This window comes from Passer montanus, unplaced genomic scaffold, assembly GCF_014805655.1.
Source record: "Passer montanus isolate IOZ18808 unplaced genomic scaffold, ASM1480565v1 scaffold3, whole genome shotgun sequence".
NCBI lineage: Eukaryota > Metazoa > Chordata > Aves > Passeriformes > Passeridae > Passer > Passer montanus.
The window spans coordinates 21,821,813-21,839,589 of NW_024367707.1; the positions used below are offsets into that span (position 1 = coordinate 21,821,813).

The 17,777-nt window shown below is 41.1% G+C and overlaps 1 protein-coding gene across 1 annotated transcript in view; it reads left to right on the plus strand.

Annotated features, from left to right (window-relative positions):
• The first annotated feature begins 4,713 nt into the window (after positions 1-4,713).
• Positions 4,714-17,777, plus strand: part of VWA3B (von Willebrand factor A domain containing 3B) — a 63,434-nt gene continuing 50,370 nt past the window's right edge. Inside the window, 6 exon segments of the mRNA XM_039714555.1 lie at positions 4,714-4,763; positions 7,299-7,395; positions 9,183-9,404; positions 10,971-11,065; positions 13,393-13,643; positions 15,880-16,039. Coding sequence (XP_039570489.1) covers positions 7,356-7,395; positions 9,183-9,404; positions 10,971-11,065; positions 13,393-13,643; positions 15,880-16,039 — 768 coding nt within the window. The 5' untranslated portion in view covers positions 4,714-4,763; positions 7,299-7,355.

Here is a 17,777-nt window from a genome sequence, read left to right on the forward strand (position 1 = left end):
CAGTGTGTTCCCTTTTATATTAACCTCTATCTTTTAAGCAGCTTGTGTTCCACCAATACTCTAGCTTTAAGTCTGTTCCAGATCCTCACTTTTTTTCTCACATTTAAGAATTTTGGTTTGTTTTCTAAACTAGAGTTATTAATGTCCATCATAGTCTCCTTCATTTGCATGTTGTCCTAGCTTGGGAAATAAACCAACCACGTTATTTTCCCACTTTTGATCTCTGTGCTTCCCAGCTTCTTTACCTGTATTAGTATTACTCATTCCTTGATAAACTACTAGGTTTCAATGCCCTGTCCTGGGTGTTCACAGACCAAAGGATATTAGCAGGCAGATGTTAGTACAAGTAGGCAGGGACTTTTTACACATGTTAACTAGAATAATCCTGTTATGGGAAGACAGATAGGAAAATGTAATGGCAAATAATGAGATAATTCCTCATGGGAACAAGAAATCAGTTCTTTCCAGTCTTCTTAAAAAGAACCCCTCAGGTCAAAGACAAGCTGCAAATAAGAGTGACTTCCAAAAACGGGAAGAAGAACATCACTGACAATGGACTTGGGGAAGAACAAGTGCTTTGAGCTGAGTGTCTCATTCTCCTTTCAGTACAGTATCTCGAGTACTGGCATGGTGCCTGCTAGCGTGCTTTTGGGCTTGTGCAAGCAGGCTACCTGGAAAGAAATTAATGTGATCTAGGTAAGGCAATATCACCCCAAGGCAATAAGGAATCAGAAGTATTTGTATCTTTCATCCTTGATTCCAGAAGACACAAACACCGTGTGGGTACCAGGGAGTGGCAAACCTTGATTTGCAGTGCCTGTCTTAAAAACAAAGGTTATGGATCCCTGAAATCTTTTCAGTATTTTTTAATTTTAAATTTTGACTGATCTGTTATGCATTGTTCCAAGTAGCACTGCCTCTTCAGTGACAAGGTCACCTCCACTAGTACCTAGACATATTACATGTGGTGACTGGAGGACAGAAAGTCATAGGGATGGAGAAGTTTCAGTTTGGAAACACTTCTAGTTAAATACAGATCCAAAGAAAAGTAAAAAGAAGAAATAAAAATAAAAGCTGAAGAATGGTATATGCATATTCAGCAACTGCTTCTTTCAAGACTGCACTGGTAGATTCAGGAAGCAGCAATGTATGACTAAGTAGAGGAGGCATGCACAGCTCAAAAACATGGGTGGGCTGGTGAGGACGACCACTTGCTGGCTTCTGTTGGAAACACAACTCTCTTTTTTCCTCAAGGCCTGACACTGGATTTTTAAACATGGGCACTTCACAAGTGCTGCCCAGCTTTTCATTCTCACTCTATGGCTACCAGTTTAGTCCTACAGCTATTATAGTTTGTTGGACAGGGGCAGTTCTTCTGTGGCTAATTTACCTCTGGTTCCTAAATAATCTGAAGAATGTTTTGTTAGAAATTTTTAGGAGGCTCTTGAGGGTTGAGAACCACATACACTTGAAAGGAGTATTTTACTTATCTCATGATATTTTTATGCTTTGTATATTCTGTGCTGATGGACTGTTTTTAGGTGTATGCAGGGTTTTTTTGAGACAATCACTGTAAACAATGTGTAAAGACAGCATTAACTCAGGTTCAGTCCAGCTTGTTTTTGTTCTTTTCCTTACCCCTTGCAAGTGATTCCTGTTTCTCCTTGAAAGGGAGTCAACAGGAAGCATGACACTCTGGGGGAGGATGTGTGACAGCATTAAACTTCCTGGTGAAGCTTCATTCTTTGTACTATCATCGCCATAAGCATCAGTGCCATGATGCCATCCTTAACTACTGATCCTGTGTACTATGAGAGAAAGTCTCTTAATACATGAGCAGTTGGATTAGATGTACTATGTACATCTAATAGTACATCTATGGATAAAGAAATTTTGCAAGTTTATGTTAAATGTGGTTTTAGTCATCTAAAAGAAACAAGATATTACATTAAAGAGTCAGTTTGGTTTTGGTTTTGTTTTGTTTTTTTTTTTATGAAAGACAGAAGAAGAGTGGATTATGTCTTTATTTTGCTTCAAAAGGAATCATCATAAAACACAAGCCAGCAGTTACCTGTTCTAAGCACCACTACAGAGAAAATGCTGAGAATTCTGATTTTTATCTGTAAGAAAAATTGATCAAATATATTTACTGATAGGTGAAGTACTCGTGTCAGAACAGAGTCATGCTTGCTCATGCAATCTCAGGATGCATGTTACAATGATGTCATAACATTTCCACCCATCAAAATCACTTTGTCATTCAGCCTAAAGGTCAGATGACAGAATGGCTCCAGATTTAATTTTATCATCCCAACTGACAAGGAGTCAATTCCCACTTCCAAGTTACTTGGATCCCTCACCTCCTTTATTATTCAGCCTTGCCTCCTTGAGCAGGCAGCATCTGGAGAATACACTCCTCATTTTCACAAGTTACAGAGATGGTAATGGCCAAGGCAGGGCTTCCACGTGAACAATGTTTATGAGATATGCGGAGAGCATTTTATTTTCCTAAGAATTTCACCTAAGAGACAACAGCCAGTTGATTACAAAGCCTGTGGGAGCCAGAAGTAGCTTTGCATTTGTCAGCCTTTGCCCCTGGGCTTGTCAGGCAGTTCTATAAGCCCTGCAGTTCAAAGCATTTTAAGGAATGTTTTCTTGCAACATATTTTGTTTAGCACAGCCAAGCCTCAAGTGAAGGTTTCTGGCACACTCTATGCAGGAAAAGTTTCTGCACATACAATCGCTTTTTAAAAAAAAACCTTGTAATTACTACATTTACAGACATTTGTGCATGACAATGGATGGAGCTTTTCTGTATAGTGCATAAAAAAATTACCTGAGTGAGGAATATTGGGTGATGGTTAAAAAATTCTCTGGAAGCAGCATAACAAATCAAGAGAATAACTAGTTTGATTTTTGAGCACCCACTTACAAATCCATTGCACTTACACTTTCAAGAGAAATTTTTTAAGCCTTCCCCCAAAAATATGGGTCTCTATAGAAGCTTGTGCTGTGGCAGTCATGGTGTCTGAAAGGATCCTGAGAACATTCAGTTCTACTATTTTTAATGACATGATGGGAAACTGTTTCATGCCTGAGAAATAAATGTCTTTTCTATACCTCAGGGGAAGAGTTGTGCAAGCCCAAATCATTTGCCATGCCTAGGCTAGTCTTTAAACTCTTGGTATGAGAAACTGGAGCTCCAGAAAGTCATGTTCCCATCCCAACGGCATGCCTTGTAAGGAACTTCTCTTGCCTGTCACTGTTTACCAGTCCTGGAGTGCTGAAGCCAATGCTTTGGATGGCCTGTGGAGTGTGTTTCCATCTGAACATCAATACGTAGGTAAGGCTGATCCGTTGATCCTATAAAGTGGCAGATCTTTTATCGCTCTGTGATTGCATAGTAAACCAGAGCAAAACAGGTAAAGCGCAAATCTCAGCCCTATCTGTCTCTCATCTGGAAACTGAACTCACAAACGTTTACAGACCAAATACTGCAAATAAACACCTGGGGTTCTGGTTATCTTTCGTCAACAGCAGCTTTTTAAATACCAAGCTCAGGTTTATGGTGCACATATTTTAGAATAGTTTTTATTTTGGCTTCTCCAGGAGAAGGGTGAAGGAGCTGGGCCTGTTCAGCCTTGAAAAGAGATGACTGAAAGGGAACCTCATTAGTGCATATAATTATATAAAAGGGGGATGCCAAGAGGAGGGAGCCAGGCTCTTCTCAGTAGTGCCAATCACCAGGACAGAGGCAAAGGATAGAAGCTGATGCAGAGGAAGTTCCACCTGAACACGAGGAAGATCTTCTTTACTGTAAGGGTGACCGAGTACTGTACGAACAGATTGTCCTGAAAGGTTGTGGAATTTCCCCTCACTGGAGATACTCAAAAACCATCTGGACACAATCCTCTGCAATGTGCTGACCCTACTTGAGGAGGTTGGACCAGGCCAAATGTGGTCCCTTCCAGCTTGACTGATTCTGTGATTGTGTGAGCACAGCAATTCCCCAGCCGGTGTATACTGTTCCTCTGACTGAAAGAAAGGACATGCGTGGCTGCTCTTGTTATAAATATTGTCAACGGCTTAGCCTAAATTAAGAATTAACGAGACCAGAAGGCTCGAATGCTCTATATATAGATTTCTGTAACTCTCCAAGTTGGCCCGTGTATTTCTGGCTCCCCAAGGAATGAATGCACGGCGTTGTGCAGGCGCCTGTTGAGGATGTATTTATTCCGCATCGGTCTCGCCGCAGCAGCAGTGGCAGGGGCAGGGGCACGGTGGGGGCATGGCAGGGGCAGTGGCAGGGTCAGGGACAGTGGCAGTGGCAGGGTCAGGGACAGTGGCCGTGCTCGTCCCGCCGGGCCTCGGGCAGCTCAGCCCTCGCGCCGTCCCCCCCGCCGCTAGCTGGCTGTGGCGCGGGTGAGGCCGGGCCGTGCCGTAGCAACCGGGCGGTCTCCAGGCTCACCGCGGCACCGAGCGCGGCCGGGCAGGCGGCGGTGAGGCCGCGGCTGGAGGCAGGTGAGGGCGGAGGGCGGCCGGGCGGGCGCTGGGGGAGGAGAGGAGGCGGCTCAGGCGGCGGCCCCGGTCCCGCCGCAGGGCAGCGGCAGCCGGATCCCGGCGCTGGCACAGGGCTGGCGCCCAGCCGCGGTCCTTCACCCCGGGGGCCCCAGCTTCCCTTCCCCGCCCGTTGCCATGCGGTGTGTGCAGGGACGCGGCCGGTTGCCTCAGGAGGCCGCAGCGCCCATGAGCGACGTGGCCGGGTGAGCTACCTGGCCCTTGTCCCGCGCTTCCCCTCTTCCTCAGATCCCGCTGTAGTTTGGCAATGACACCTCTGCCCTGCTTGAGAAGGGGCCCCATCAGTGTATAAATATCTAAAGGGAGGTGGGCGGAGGGGATGTGTGCCGAGAGGAGGGAGCCAGGCATTTCTCAGTGGTGCCGATCACTAGGACAAGAGGCAAAGGGCAGAAGCTGATGCACGGGAAGTTCCACCTGAATAAGAGGAAGAACTTCACTGTGGGGGTGACTGAGCACTGGAACAGATTGTCCAGAAAGGTTGTGGAATCTCCCTCCCTGGAGATATTCAAGAACATCCTGGCCACAATCCTGTGCCATGTGCTGTAGGGTAACCCCGCTTGAGCAGAAACTGGACCAGACAACCCGCTGTGTTTTTTTCTGACCTGACCTATTGTGTGATTCCATGATTCCATTTCCTCAGTGGGCAGCCACCAGCCTCAGCCCTCTGCCCTCCCTTTATCTGGGTTTCAGCTCTTCAGGTGATGTGGAGCAGCTTGGGCTGTAAGGTGTGTGGGCTTTCCCGAGGCATTCCCGCCTGTTAGGGGCAGCGCAGTGGAATGGCCTCAGCAAACATTGCCACCCGCACACGCTGCACACTCCAAGCCAGTGGTGGGTTACGGCTCTAGCAGTTTGTTTGCACTGGCCAGAGCAGAAAGGGTAGAGGTGCCTAGATGAACTCTGGTTCACCTTTTGAAAATAACTTGTTTGGATTCAGATCTTGGGCTGAAGGTTATCCCAACTACCATGAGTTTTGAACTCTCTGTTTCCAAGACTTGAGGTAAAACTCAATGTTTCCACTGGAAGTTGCTTCATCTGTTTTCAAATGCAGCTTTTCATAGAGCTAACATTTCACATCCAGGTGTTGTTCACAAGCAGCTGGGGGTGGTGCTGGAGGCTAAGGCCAGAGAAAATCTGTTGCCATATCTCTGGCCATCTGGAAAATGAGACAGCACCTGGGATTCATTCTCTGATGCATGCTAGAATGTGTCTTAGCTATTACCATGACAGTACTATGATACTTTTCTGTAGAGAGGAAAATGGCACAAGCCTTGTGGCTTGCTGTGGCCTTTCACTATAGGCATTGTCTGCCACATCTCCCCTATGGCAAGGCTTCCTTTTAATACCCTGATACCAAGGCTAGTCAGGGGTTGTGCTGCACAACACCTGGGGTGTTAGGGTGCAGAGTTCTGCTTTTTTAAAGTCCTCCCTGCCCTTCACACTGTTCATCTCTTTCTTTGTGAGCAGGACAAAGACTGGAATCATTTATATGTTTCCATATGGGTATTTAAATCCGTATAAGAGAAATAGATAGCATGTTTTATTCTGCAATAAAGAAAGAGGGAGAAGGCTAAGTCTTTGGGTTAAATATTTATCCTGTTTTTGCTTTACTGTGGGAAAAACTGCTTGATGACAACGCTAACAGCTGGCCTGCTAGTGATTCATAAATATCTCTCATTCATTCATCTTACTAAAAGAAAAACCAAATCATTGATGTCTCAAAGCAATACACTCAGCCCTGTATGCTACCTTGCTTTGTCTAGCGTTTTGTCTTCTGTTCCTCTGCTGTGTCTTATTCACACTTGGGCCTTATAGCAAGTTCACACACATAATTCCCCTTCTTTGTGACTCATCTTGTAATCTTATAGGTAAAGTTATGAATCTCTGCACAAAATTTCATCTCAGATACTCCCAGGTTTTGTCAATAATTGGATTGTAGCAAAGTTAAGGTACTGTAAAATCAAGGCAACCCTGACATCTGGGAGAAATGATGCATCTGACTCCATGGATATCAGAAGGCTAATTAATTATTTTATTATACTATATTATTCTATATTATATTACAATATATTACATTACATCTAAGCTGAATCTGTACAAGCACACAACTCCACTGAACAGAACAAAATCTCGTCAGCTGACAGTTCTGACACACACGTGGATTCAATTGGTCAATGAATCAAAACACACTAGAATCCAATTACTAAATCCCTTCAGATAAATAATTTTCTATAATGTATTGTGCACAACAAGAGAAGCAGCAATTGAGATAAGAATTGTTTTTTCTTTGTCTGAGGTTCCTCACTGCGATTCCCAGAAAATCCTTGTGAACCTTTGCTTTGTTTTTCTCTGTGAAGAGAAATGCAACTACAGTAAGGTATACTGCAAAGCAATAATAGAATATGATACAGCTGGCTGACAACATGACAAAGCACTACACTCATTTTTCTAGCATATTGGCTCTTTTTAATGATGATTTGGGGTGAAGGAAGGGAAACAATATTACCAATTTCCTGATTTCCTGCTTTTGAGCTTGTGGATCCCTGTCAGATCTGACTTCATCCTTTTTTTGAGGTGGGGAGTAGCTATGATTTTGACATTGTTTTTTTTGCTTGTGGAAAACCCTGATATCACCCTTCTGTGGTTTATTAATGGCTGGGCATGTGGAACTAGTCTCCAGTTCATATTGACCTGTGCATGGCAATATTTTAACTTTTAAACAGTGATTCCTAAAGGTTTCAGAATAAAGCAAAGAGGAGCTGCCAGTCAAGAGATCTATCATGACTGCTGTTCCATCTAAGAGACTTGCCTGGAGTGACTGTGAGTATTTCATTACTATTTTTGCATAGGTTCCATGTTCTCTTAGATAACTTCCAGTTTTCTTTGGATCACTGTTGGTGTGCGTGCTGGCTGTACAAGCCATTCTGAAGCTGTGCCACACTCACCTGGGCTGTGTGTGGGGTGCTGTGCTGACCTTTATGTGTTTTTGGGGAAGGAAACTGGGAATGACTGTTCAAGTGACTATAAACAATGTCTGACTGTATTCAAAGCTTGAGCAGCTGAAAACCTACACCTGCCTCTCTCTAGAGTTAACATCTGTCACTGCTGCTTCTGCACAGAGCAAAAGGGGGCTGGTAAAATGCCAGCCTCTACAGGCATGCCAGCATCCTGCTTGTAGGACTGATGGCTGTGAAAGAACTCGTGCCAGTCTACACTTTATAGAAGCCCTCTGTCACTGAAAGATGATTTCTGAAGATAAGAGTCTCATTTCCTTTCTGTAGTGTTAAATGTGGAACTGTCTTATCTAATGAACCTTTTGAACCAGGTTGGTTGTTATGATACTTGAATTTAGGAGGGAGTTCTGATCATATTCCATACTAGGCTGAAGGTTATTTTGGAGGCATCAGAGACAGAAGTACCTTTCCCTGTATTTTGGGCCAGTTTGTTATATGAAGTACATTTGCAGGCAGTTTACAGTATATGGGCAATGGAGGACTGGGACGAACCAGATGATGTTTGTACTGCGGAAAATGTACAGAAATTTCCAAAGTCCACAGAAAGCAAACTTAGATACAGCAAGGCTATTTAATCAACTAGAGCCAGCTTAGCTCATGCAGAGTATTTTGGGAATGAACAGGAAATACCGAAGTCCTCCTAGAACCTTCGTGCTGAAGAACAGAGACATTATTGTTTGTCATTGCTTCCATTTCTGCTTCAGCACTCTGGGGTCTGAGCTGCTGCTGCTGCCAAATGCTGCCAAATAGAGCTAGCCTAGCAATCCATAGTGCTGTTCTCAGCTGTGTTCCATGCCCTGTAGAAGTTAAAAGGAGCCTGGACCTTCATGTCCATGATTTCTTGTCATACACATGATCCATTACAGCCCAGAGCAGAAACTGACAGAACCATCATTTAAACTTGTGGCAAGTGATGGAGGGAATTTGACCAGCCTTGCAATAAAGTCAGGTTCTTCTGGGGGCAATGCTATTGCTTATGGGAGGAGTTCAACATAATCACACATGATCCATTACAGCCCAGAGCAGAAACTGACAGAACCATCATTTAAACTTGTGGCAAGTGATGGAGGGAATTTGACCAGCCTTGCAATAAAGTCATGTTCTTCTGGGGCAATGCTATTGCTTGTAGGAGGAGTTCAACATAATTTTTTTAGGAAATACTTGTTTATTGCATAATGCTTCTAATGTGTATGTAGTGATGGTCTGACAGTCTTTGAATGCCTATTATGTGTCCTGATTTCCAAGACTTAGGAGAGATGTCTTAGGAGTTGGAAGAAGTGCCATTTGGCAAACTGGACCTACATTTCAGGGCTTGAATTTCAACACACAAGAGACATTTACTTTAATAAATTGAAAGTGAATGTATATGGATGAATAGAAAGATGTAACAGCAAGTGTATGTGTAGGACTGAGAGCAGCTTTCCAGATTAAGGACATTATTCAGTATGAAAAAAAAAAAGAAAACAAGAGGTGAGCTATACATATATACAGTACCATGAAATACAGGTAAAGAAAGGAGAAATTAATCTCATTTGGTTTTTAAATTGTTTGGTTAAAATATAAATGTAGTGTTTCCCTAATTTCTCTTTACAGCAGATGCCTTTGATTCAAAGCACAGACAAGATCCTGAAGATTCCCACGAGGTCCACAAGAAGAAATCAAAGGAGAAGAAAAGGAGACTGGCAGTTGGTCAGTGGAGAACAGATGTACAGTCCCTTGTTTCTTCTTCTGAATGGCTTCAGCATTATGGTCTCAAAAGAAACAAATTGTCCCTGTCTCAGATTTTGTCCCAGATTGGATTCCAGCACAGGAAAGGTATAAGACAAATCAATAATAGGATAATAAAACCCCCAACTTTGAATAGTCTAGAGAGTCACACTCATTCTGCACCCCAATGTATACAGTGGAGATTTTCACATTGTCTCTTATGATAGTGGCAGAAATGGAAGCTGTATCCACTGTTGCTGATATTGCCAGTTCAAAGAACTGAGAAACTCCTTCTTCTTTTGATGTGAGAAGGACTTGGGGTCTGATAATGCCTTTCCTTACTCAACTGTACTGTTTCTTTACCCTAGGCTGCAGTTCACCAGTACAGCTGTAGCTCGGAAATAGCTGATGCTGCTGAGACTGTTAATCTTTTTCTTGCAAATAACACACGATAAGATCTCTGTCTCCTTTCAGATGGCAGACATAATGTATGCCATGCCATAATCTGTGATCTACTATTGATCTTCAGGGTTAGTAAACGTGCTTGGGAATAGGATATTATTTCTGGGTATCCAGCTTTAAGGAAAAACTTAAATTTAATTAGAATTCACTCTGCTTTTCATGCAAAGTCAGACTATAGAAAAATGTTCCTTTGCAGTTATCTGACAGCTGGAGGGGAAGAGTTTGCTAATAATTATTAACCACTGCCATAATGGTGCTTTGCAGAGCATGGTAATATATTCTTTTCTTTGAACAGCTTGCTGCCTGAGAAGTAGGAATTGTAATGTATTGCCATAGTTCTAGGCTGCATAATTTAAGGTTTTGGCTGGCTTGTCTCCATGGGGCATTCAAAGATCACCAGTGCAATTCCTGATATCTTGTATGCCGCAGATGAAGAAGAAGCTGTTAAGCAGGGTTAAAGTTGTTACAGTGTTAGGAGCAGAATGTACTAGCAGGCAGGGCAGCATGGTGTACAGATAGCTGCTTTATGACGTTAACTATTCCCACCCCTAATGTTTTCCTATCAGTGGAGATCCTGGAGAAGATTTGTAGCTACTGAAAGTGCCGAGTGCAGCCTTTTCCTTAGATGCACTCGCTTCTGCACCCATTAAGTTGTGTAAGAGAACAGCATTATCTGTACCAGATTTTGTATTTGGTTTGATAGACAAATATTTGCAAGTCCTGTTGTGAGATTGCCCAAACCTCACAATAATTAAAGTCCCGTGTAGCTTTTTGGCCTATAAGTAATTAGATGTGGGTTTTTTCCTCATTTCTGACTAAACTGGGAGGAAGCAGCAAAAGCAGGGCTACTCTATGGGAGGAAAATGAAACAAGAGCCAAAAGGGACTGCAGCCCAGGCAGTGCCCTCACTGAACAGGATACAGTCCTGCAGCAGGGTGAGGTAATTAACCATGTCTAGGGTCCAGCCAAGGAATGCAGCCAAGGACAGCAGGAGATGCAGCCAGAGGTTGAAAGCCTCAGGGCCCCATCATAGATATAACCAGAAAATAAAACAAAAACAGAATTAGAATTTCTCTCAAGTTTCTTAATGTCAAGAGCTCAATACTGATGCAAGTGCCTCACACATGGATGACATACACATTAGCCTGAAAAATAAATGTTTGAAATAGTCCTGAAGATTAGCAACTTGATACTTTGTAAATTTTACTGTAGATTTTGTGACCACCTTGGGGAAACCTGTGGCTTCTCGATATGCGGATGGTCTGTTTCCTCAGTACAAGAGAGCTCAAGATGGCAGCGTGTATAATGTAAGTGTGGCTGACTTGTGGTACCTTCCCAATGCACTTAGAAGTTATCACTGTAGCAGAATGATGAGACTAAAATGCTTTTCTATGACAAAAAATACTTTTATTCTTTGTGAGAACTTCATATTTTGATAATTTTTTCTTCTGCTTTGTCAAACTGTTAGTGATAACTATCAGTGCTAGAAAAATTTGATATCTCTTTTCCTTTCTAAATCTTAGTCTTGTGCCTTGGTGCAGCATTGCAGTAAATCTTTTCCAGACATGATTGCAGTTTCTAAGCAACATCTACCCTGACTTGAAAGAGGGAACCCTTAAGGAGAAGATGCTCAGAACCACTTAAAAAAAATAAAATTTTAATCAATAAAACAAATGGGGACACTGAAATAAGAAGACATAATGCGCTGTCATTGCCAATGCAAAGCAGTGCTTTGCTTAGTGCCAGCAGGTCACAAAAGGCTCAGCCTATTCTACAGAGACAGCTAGCTGGATCTCTGCCCAGGCTCATGTTCTAAGGAATGTCTTAGCAACAGCTGCTGGCAACCCCATTGTTAAGAGGATGGATTCTGATTGAAGAGATGTGAGTGTGGAAGGGAAAGAGTTAATTTATAAAAGATTTTACAAAAGCAAATGGCTTGTCATTTTTTCTGATGACTAGAGTAACTTCTGATGTCAATGCTTAAAAATGGGTCAAGAACCATTTCAGGGAGCCTTTCCCCCTCATTTTATTCCCATTAATTCAGTATGAAATATCTACATAATGTCTTTTAATCTTAGGACATATTGTGAGCAGCAGGAAGGGCATTTTTGCTACTATATAAAATCTGGTCAGATCTCCTTTAGGATATTGAGTACAACATTGTATACAATTACTTCAGGCTTAGAGGAAGCCATTCAAACCAGACTAGGTTCTGAGAAGAGCTGGTATGATGAACTGCAGTGGAGTGATGATCTTATAAGAGGGCTTGGTTGATGCTGAAATGTAAGCCTGAAAGAAGACAGAAGAAGGGTAGTATTATTGCCCTTGAATGCTACAGAAAGGCAAATTACAGGGATAGGGAGAAGCTGTAGTTTTCTCTGCTAAAAGGCATGCTAGTCCAAAAATACATGGGTATGAACTGAATGAATAAAATTAGGCTGGACAGTCAGACGTTTTCTGGCCCTCAGAGAAATGGAAAGCTGCACTTGCTTGCTACACGTGAGAGGGAGTATTCTAAGCAAACTGCTTTATTTTAAGATGGAGTTTGGTCGGTGTAGTGCAAGAAACTTCTTTGTATGAATCTGACTGTCATAGGAGGAAACTGGATTTCTAAGTGCTCTTTCCCAGGCCGACATTCCTTTGGCAGACTGCCTGAGACTCTGTATCTGGGAGGCACATTACAGGGCCTGAGCTGATATTAAAGAACACAGAAAAATACAAATGAGAGGGAGAAGTGTGCAGACTGACACACAAAATATCTTCTCCCTGAGAAATGTTCTTGTTTAAAAACATTTGTATTTCCAAGGTTTTGTACTTAGTCCTGGAAAGGAAGTTAGAGGTAGAAGGCAACAAGTAAATCAGCTCACATGGGACAGAGATATTGGGGAAATCTGTGGTATGTTTTTAGGCTCACAGGCCATGGTGAATGTGTATGCACTTATTCATAGGGAGGATGTGCTGGTTTTAATTTTAATACTGAATCTAGACTTGACTTTACTAAAAAGATATAGGAAGTTTTAGTTGTTGATTGCAGTTAGTTGAACTAGATTGCCTGAGCACCTACCCACAAATAGTTAATCTGTAATGCTGGGCATTGTTAGTTGAATAATAGTACAAACAAGAAACATTTAACGTTTTTCTTTCAAATGCTAAAGACAAGGTGGCGATTGAAGTGCCCTAGAACCAAACCGTATGCTGCCTTGTATTGCTGTAAAAATTTTTTTTAAAGCCAGTCAAAGTTCTAGCCTGAGAAGGTACAAAGTTTCTGTGTCCTTGTTTGTTCACCCATCTGCTCTGCAGTCCTTTCTACATCCCAGCCTCTGTTCAGCTCATTCTAATTGCTCCAGTTTTGAGACAGACAAGTGAGACAACCCACTGGCACTGTCCCATGTTCACATAAAAAGATTATGAAAAGCAATTAGGACAAAATGCAGTGCCTTTTCTTTATAGCTTAGATGCATTTGTCAAGTATATGCTCTTGAAACAGTGGAAGGAAAATGGGTTGTTTTCACTGCTACCTTATCTGGCATATCTGACACTTACAAACTAGCTATGCAGCTGTGCTATGCTTGGGGCTGCATTTGTATTATTTGTTTTGATGTTCAATTTCCTTCTCTCCCTTATTTGAATAAAGCTGACAGCCAAAAAAGAACTGATTCTTCATTTTGTGGATTGTCTAATTGGAGCTATTGAGCTATATAAGCAGCGAATGGAATGGTTAACCAGTGAGAGCCGGCAGATATTTGGAGTGATTCAAGAACAGTGCATTGTCATTGTGTTGGATTTTGGCACCGCAGCTCCAACTGAATTTGATCTGTGTCGTGATGCACTTTCTATGGTGCTTGTGGAGCAGGTGATACAAATTTCCAGATTCAACCTCATTCGGTAAGCAGAAAGAATCAGAATCAAGAATGGTTTGGGTTGGAAGGCACTTTTAAAGGTGATTTCATCCAACATCCCTGCAAATGGGCAGGGACACCTTCCACTACACCAAGTTGCTCAAAGCCACATCCAGCATGACCTTGAATGTTTCCAAGGATGAGGCATCTCCCACCTCTCTGGGCAACCTGCTCATGTGTTTCAGTACCCTCATTGTAAAAAAATTCTTCATTTTGTCTAGTCTCAATATAGGTTCTTTTAGTTTAAAACCATCACCCCTTGTCATATTGCTACAGGCCCTAGTAAATAGACTCTCCTCATTTTTCTTCTAAGTCCCTTCAAGTACTGAAAGGCCACAATCAGGTCTCCCCAGGCTGGACAAAGAAGTCCATGTAGGCCCATTGCTGGAGAATAAAAAGGAATTGCATATTATACATGTTTAAATAAGGCACTTTCTGTACTGGAAATTGTCGTGGTCCATGTCGTGCTAATATCTGTAGATTTCCCACTGATTTTCACCCATAGCCATGCTGAAGTTGCCACTTCTGTGTAACAGAAGGACATTGTTACCCTGAAGAACAGATAAAGGGTAACAGAACACAAATACCAACATATCTGCAAAATCAGAAGGATTTGCAACAGCAGTAATACCCTTCAGATGTTGCAGTATTAGTGAAACAGTGAGGTTCTATCTGACCACCTATTGCATTTTTGTGTCTTTAGACATTACAGGTTTCTGCCTTGCAGCTAAATGTGCACTCCCCCAAGTGCCATAGGCACAGGCACAGGCATTTGTATTTCTGCAGATTTCCATGGTCACAGAAATCAGTAGCAGCACTAGGAAACAATAGTAGATTTCCATAACAAAAGAAGACTTCCAAGCACTTGTTCCCTAAGAGGAATAAATTAATTTGCATTTAGTTAGAAGAATAGAAGCAGCTATTCAAATTTTACCTATCTGCAAAAATTTTCATATATGCATTAGAGTTTGAATGTGTATGCTTGGGTTTGGATAGATGAGTGGAAAAAATGATGCACAAATTCGGTAGTATAATTTTAAAATTGGCTCCACAATGTTAACTTGCAATTACATGGTGATTCTTTATGTTATTTTACCCAGGCATTGTCTTACAGATTTGATTCAGGTGCCCTATCTTAATTCTCTAGATTGTGATACTACTGAGATTTGGAAAGGAGAATAATAAAATCACAGAAAGGTTTGGGTTGGAAGGGACGTTATAGACCATCTAGTTCCAAGCCCCTTGCCATGGGCAGGGACATCTTCCACTAGACCAGGTTTCTCAAAGCAGCCTGGCTTTGAACACTATCAGGGATGGGGAATTCACAGCTTCTCAGGGCAATCTGTTGAAAAAGTAGATATTTTCCAAAGAATGTATTTTCCAAAGCAGATAGCTTCCATAGTTTTTGAGAACAGAGAACTTAAAAAAAAAAATTAACTGCAAAGCCAAGTCAAAATTGAAACAATTATTATGTTCATCAATTTGTTTGTTTTTGCAGAACGGAAACAAAATACATATAGCATATAAATGACTACTTTAAAAGAGTCTCGGGTAATATATTTGTCTTTTAGATTTGCAGGAAACTCTTCAAAATAGTTCTTGATGGAATGTCACAGATACCGGAACCAGTTGGTTTTATAGTTCTTTTCTGTCTTTTTATTTACAAGTGCACAGGCAAAAGTGCTGATTGGCTGTGTACTTCTGTTCTTCCATTAAGACTACACTCTTTTGTCAATTAAAATACCAAAAATCCTCACGTCACAAATTTATTTTTGGTGGCTAGATAAAGATGAGCCGTACTACCAAAAAAAGTGTCAGTTAAACTGCTCTGCCACCAAGATCATGGAGCAAATTGTGGAACAAGACCTGTGGAATACACTTTTCTTTTTCATGCCCATATTTTAAAAATCTGATTGAGTTTTTATGGTAAGAAGAATTATGAATCAGGAAGTCTTTTTTGAAATACTTTATCTCTTCTGATGCTACTTTGGAAACAATTGTCTCAAAAAAACCAAAAAAAAACCCTTGTAAAATTACAGTATTTTTCTAATGGTTTCGTTTTTTCTCTGCTTCCTTTATTGCAACTCTAGATTTAGTATCTGTGGTATACTGTAATTCTTATTTAAGAACATAAAAGATTTGTAACAATAGCACAGCTCCACTCTCTTGTTCTGCCAGCATGATTCTCACTGTTTCTGATTTATAGTTAATCTCATTTTCAGAGCTGCTCAGGATCTTATAAAATGGCAACAGAAATGTACTCCTGTGTCTGAGCGTACTGTAAAGTCTGCAGTTACATGGCTCTGGAAGCTGGAGCATATGACAGCTGTCAGCCACAGCAGCTCTGCTGAAGCTCTGCTGGAAGCCATGGGTGATGAAGCGGTAAGCTCATACATCTTTTCAGAAGCCCAAGTAAATCCAAGAGTGTTCAGTGCTAGGCTGGCTGCTGTGATTTGGCCTGATCAATGTTGCAAAGATAAAATATTCATGATGGCATTTGGAAAGGATTTTTTTCCCCTCAAGTGTAGCTGCATACTATGCTTAATGATTGTCTTTTTATGTAAATGTACTGTATTTTGAATGCAGAAACTTGTTTATTTTCTTTTCTAGAGTACCCAGAATAACTAATATTCAGTCATTAAGGGAAAGAGAAAACATCTTGCCTTCCACTTTGCCATATAAGTTTTTCAGGACTTCAGGTTTATGAGAAAATTTCCAGTATCAACTTCATTGAAGGCAGGGAAACTATTTTTATTTTAATATGTATCCAGCTTGCTCATGAAAAGTTATAGTTAAAATTCAAAATAGTGAGTACAGAGATTTATGGAAGTATTAGCCTATGATAGGGCTGCACAAATCCTTTTTCATCAGCTAGGTGATAGCTAGACTTTCTTCCAGAACAGAGACAAAGCATGCAGAATTATTCCTGCAATTAAATACGGCTAATTTTAAAAAGTACCCTATTACTTTATTTATTAAAATAGAGTCACAAGAAATGAAACATATATGCCATCATTTGAGCTAGTAACTTAAAACTTGTGTTTTTAAAGATGTATTTTATTGTATTTATTATTTATATTTCTTTAAAATACATATTCTTTCAGTTCTCTAACACCTGAATTTAATGGAAAATTTGGCCTACTGTCTGTGGGGTAGAGTCATTGGTTTTCACTGCTGTTAACATCCAGTGCTGTGCACAGATCCAATCCCAACTCATGTAAATCTCTTTCTGGAACATTGTTTGAGGGAGAAGGTAAATTTTGCTTGAGTTACCTTCTGGTTCCCTATGTTACTGGATTCTCATCCAGGTGGGTCTTGATGTTTGGAAGCTAATATTAAAAAGGAACTGAGTACAAAGGAACACTGAGTAAAAAGGAACAAATTATTCACCAGTGAGATTTTTTTATGAATGCTTTTTTAAATGCCCTCTTTGTAAATTTTATTAGCATTTTCAATTTGCAGTATTAATACTGATTTCCTGATGAGTAACCAAAAAATTGTACTTAGATTTCAGCATTGTCTGGATGAAAAAAGTCTTCTTGGACCTGGTGGGTGTCTGTTTGAATAAACAGAAATTAAAATCGGTCAGACAATGAAACATGTATTATTATTTTTCCAAATATTGGTGGGCCAATAAGCAGTCTGGGAGAGTCAATTGTGGCAGGTGCTCAACATAAAATGAACTTCAATTGCTCCTAAACAGAGTCATTATCATTCATAACTAACGGTTCACCTAAGAGCACTGTTCACTGTAGTGCAGGTGGGCATACCCCGTTCAGTCATAGACAAAACTTGTCTACTTACTGAGCAGACATGAATAACTCATTCCTAAGAACGGGCTTCATCCACAGAAGTTGCTCCAAAACAACAGTTTTGGTTTTTGGGGGATTTTTTCCCCTTGACATGGCTTTTCTTGTCATTCCTTCAGCTGGTCTTTTCTTCCCATATATGGCGATTCCTTAGATTTCCTTCCCTTATGACCTGTAAATCCCAAGGTCAAGATCAGTCTGTTGTAATGTTGCAATTCTTTGAGCTCTACTTGCCACAACTGCCTCCAGTTCTGTGTAGGTGCCACTCCATGAAGTGTGGATCACTTACCCAAAACACCTTCCCACCAAGA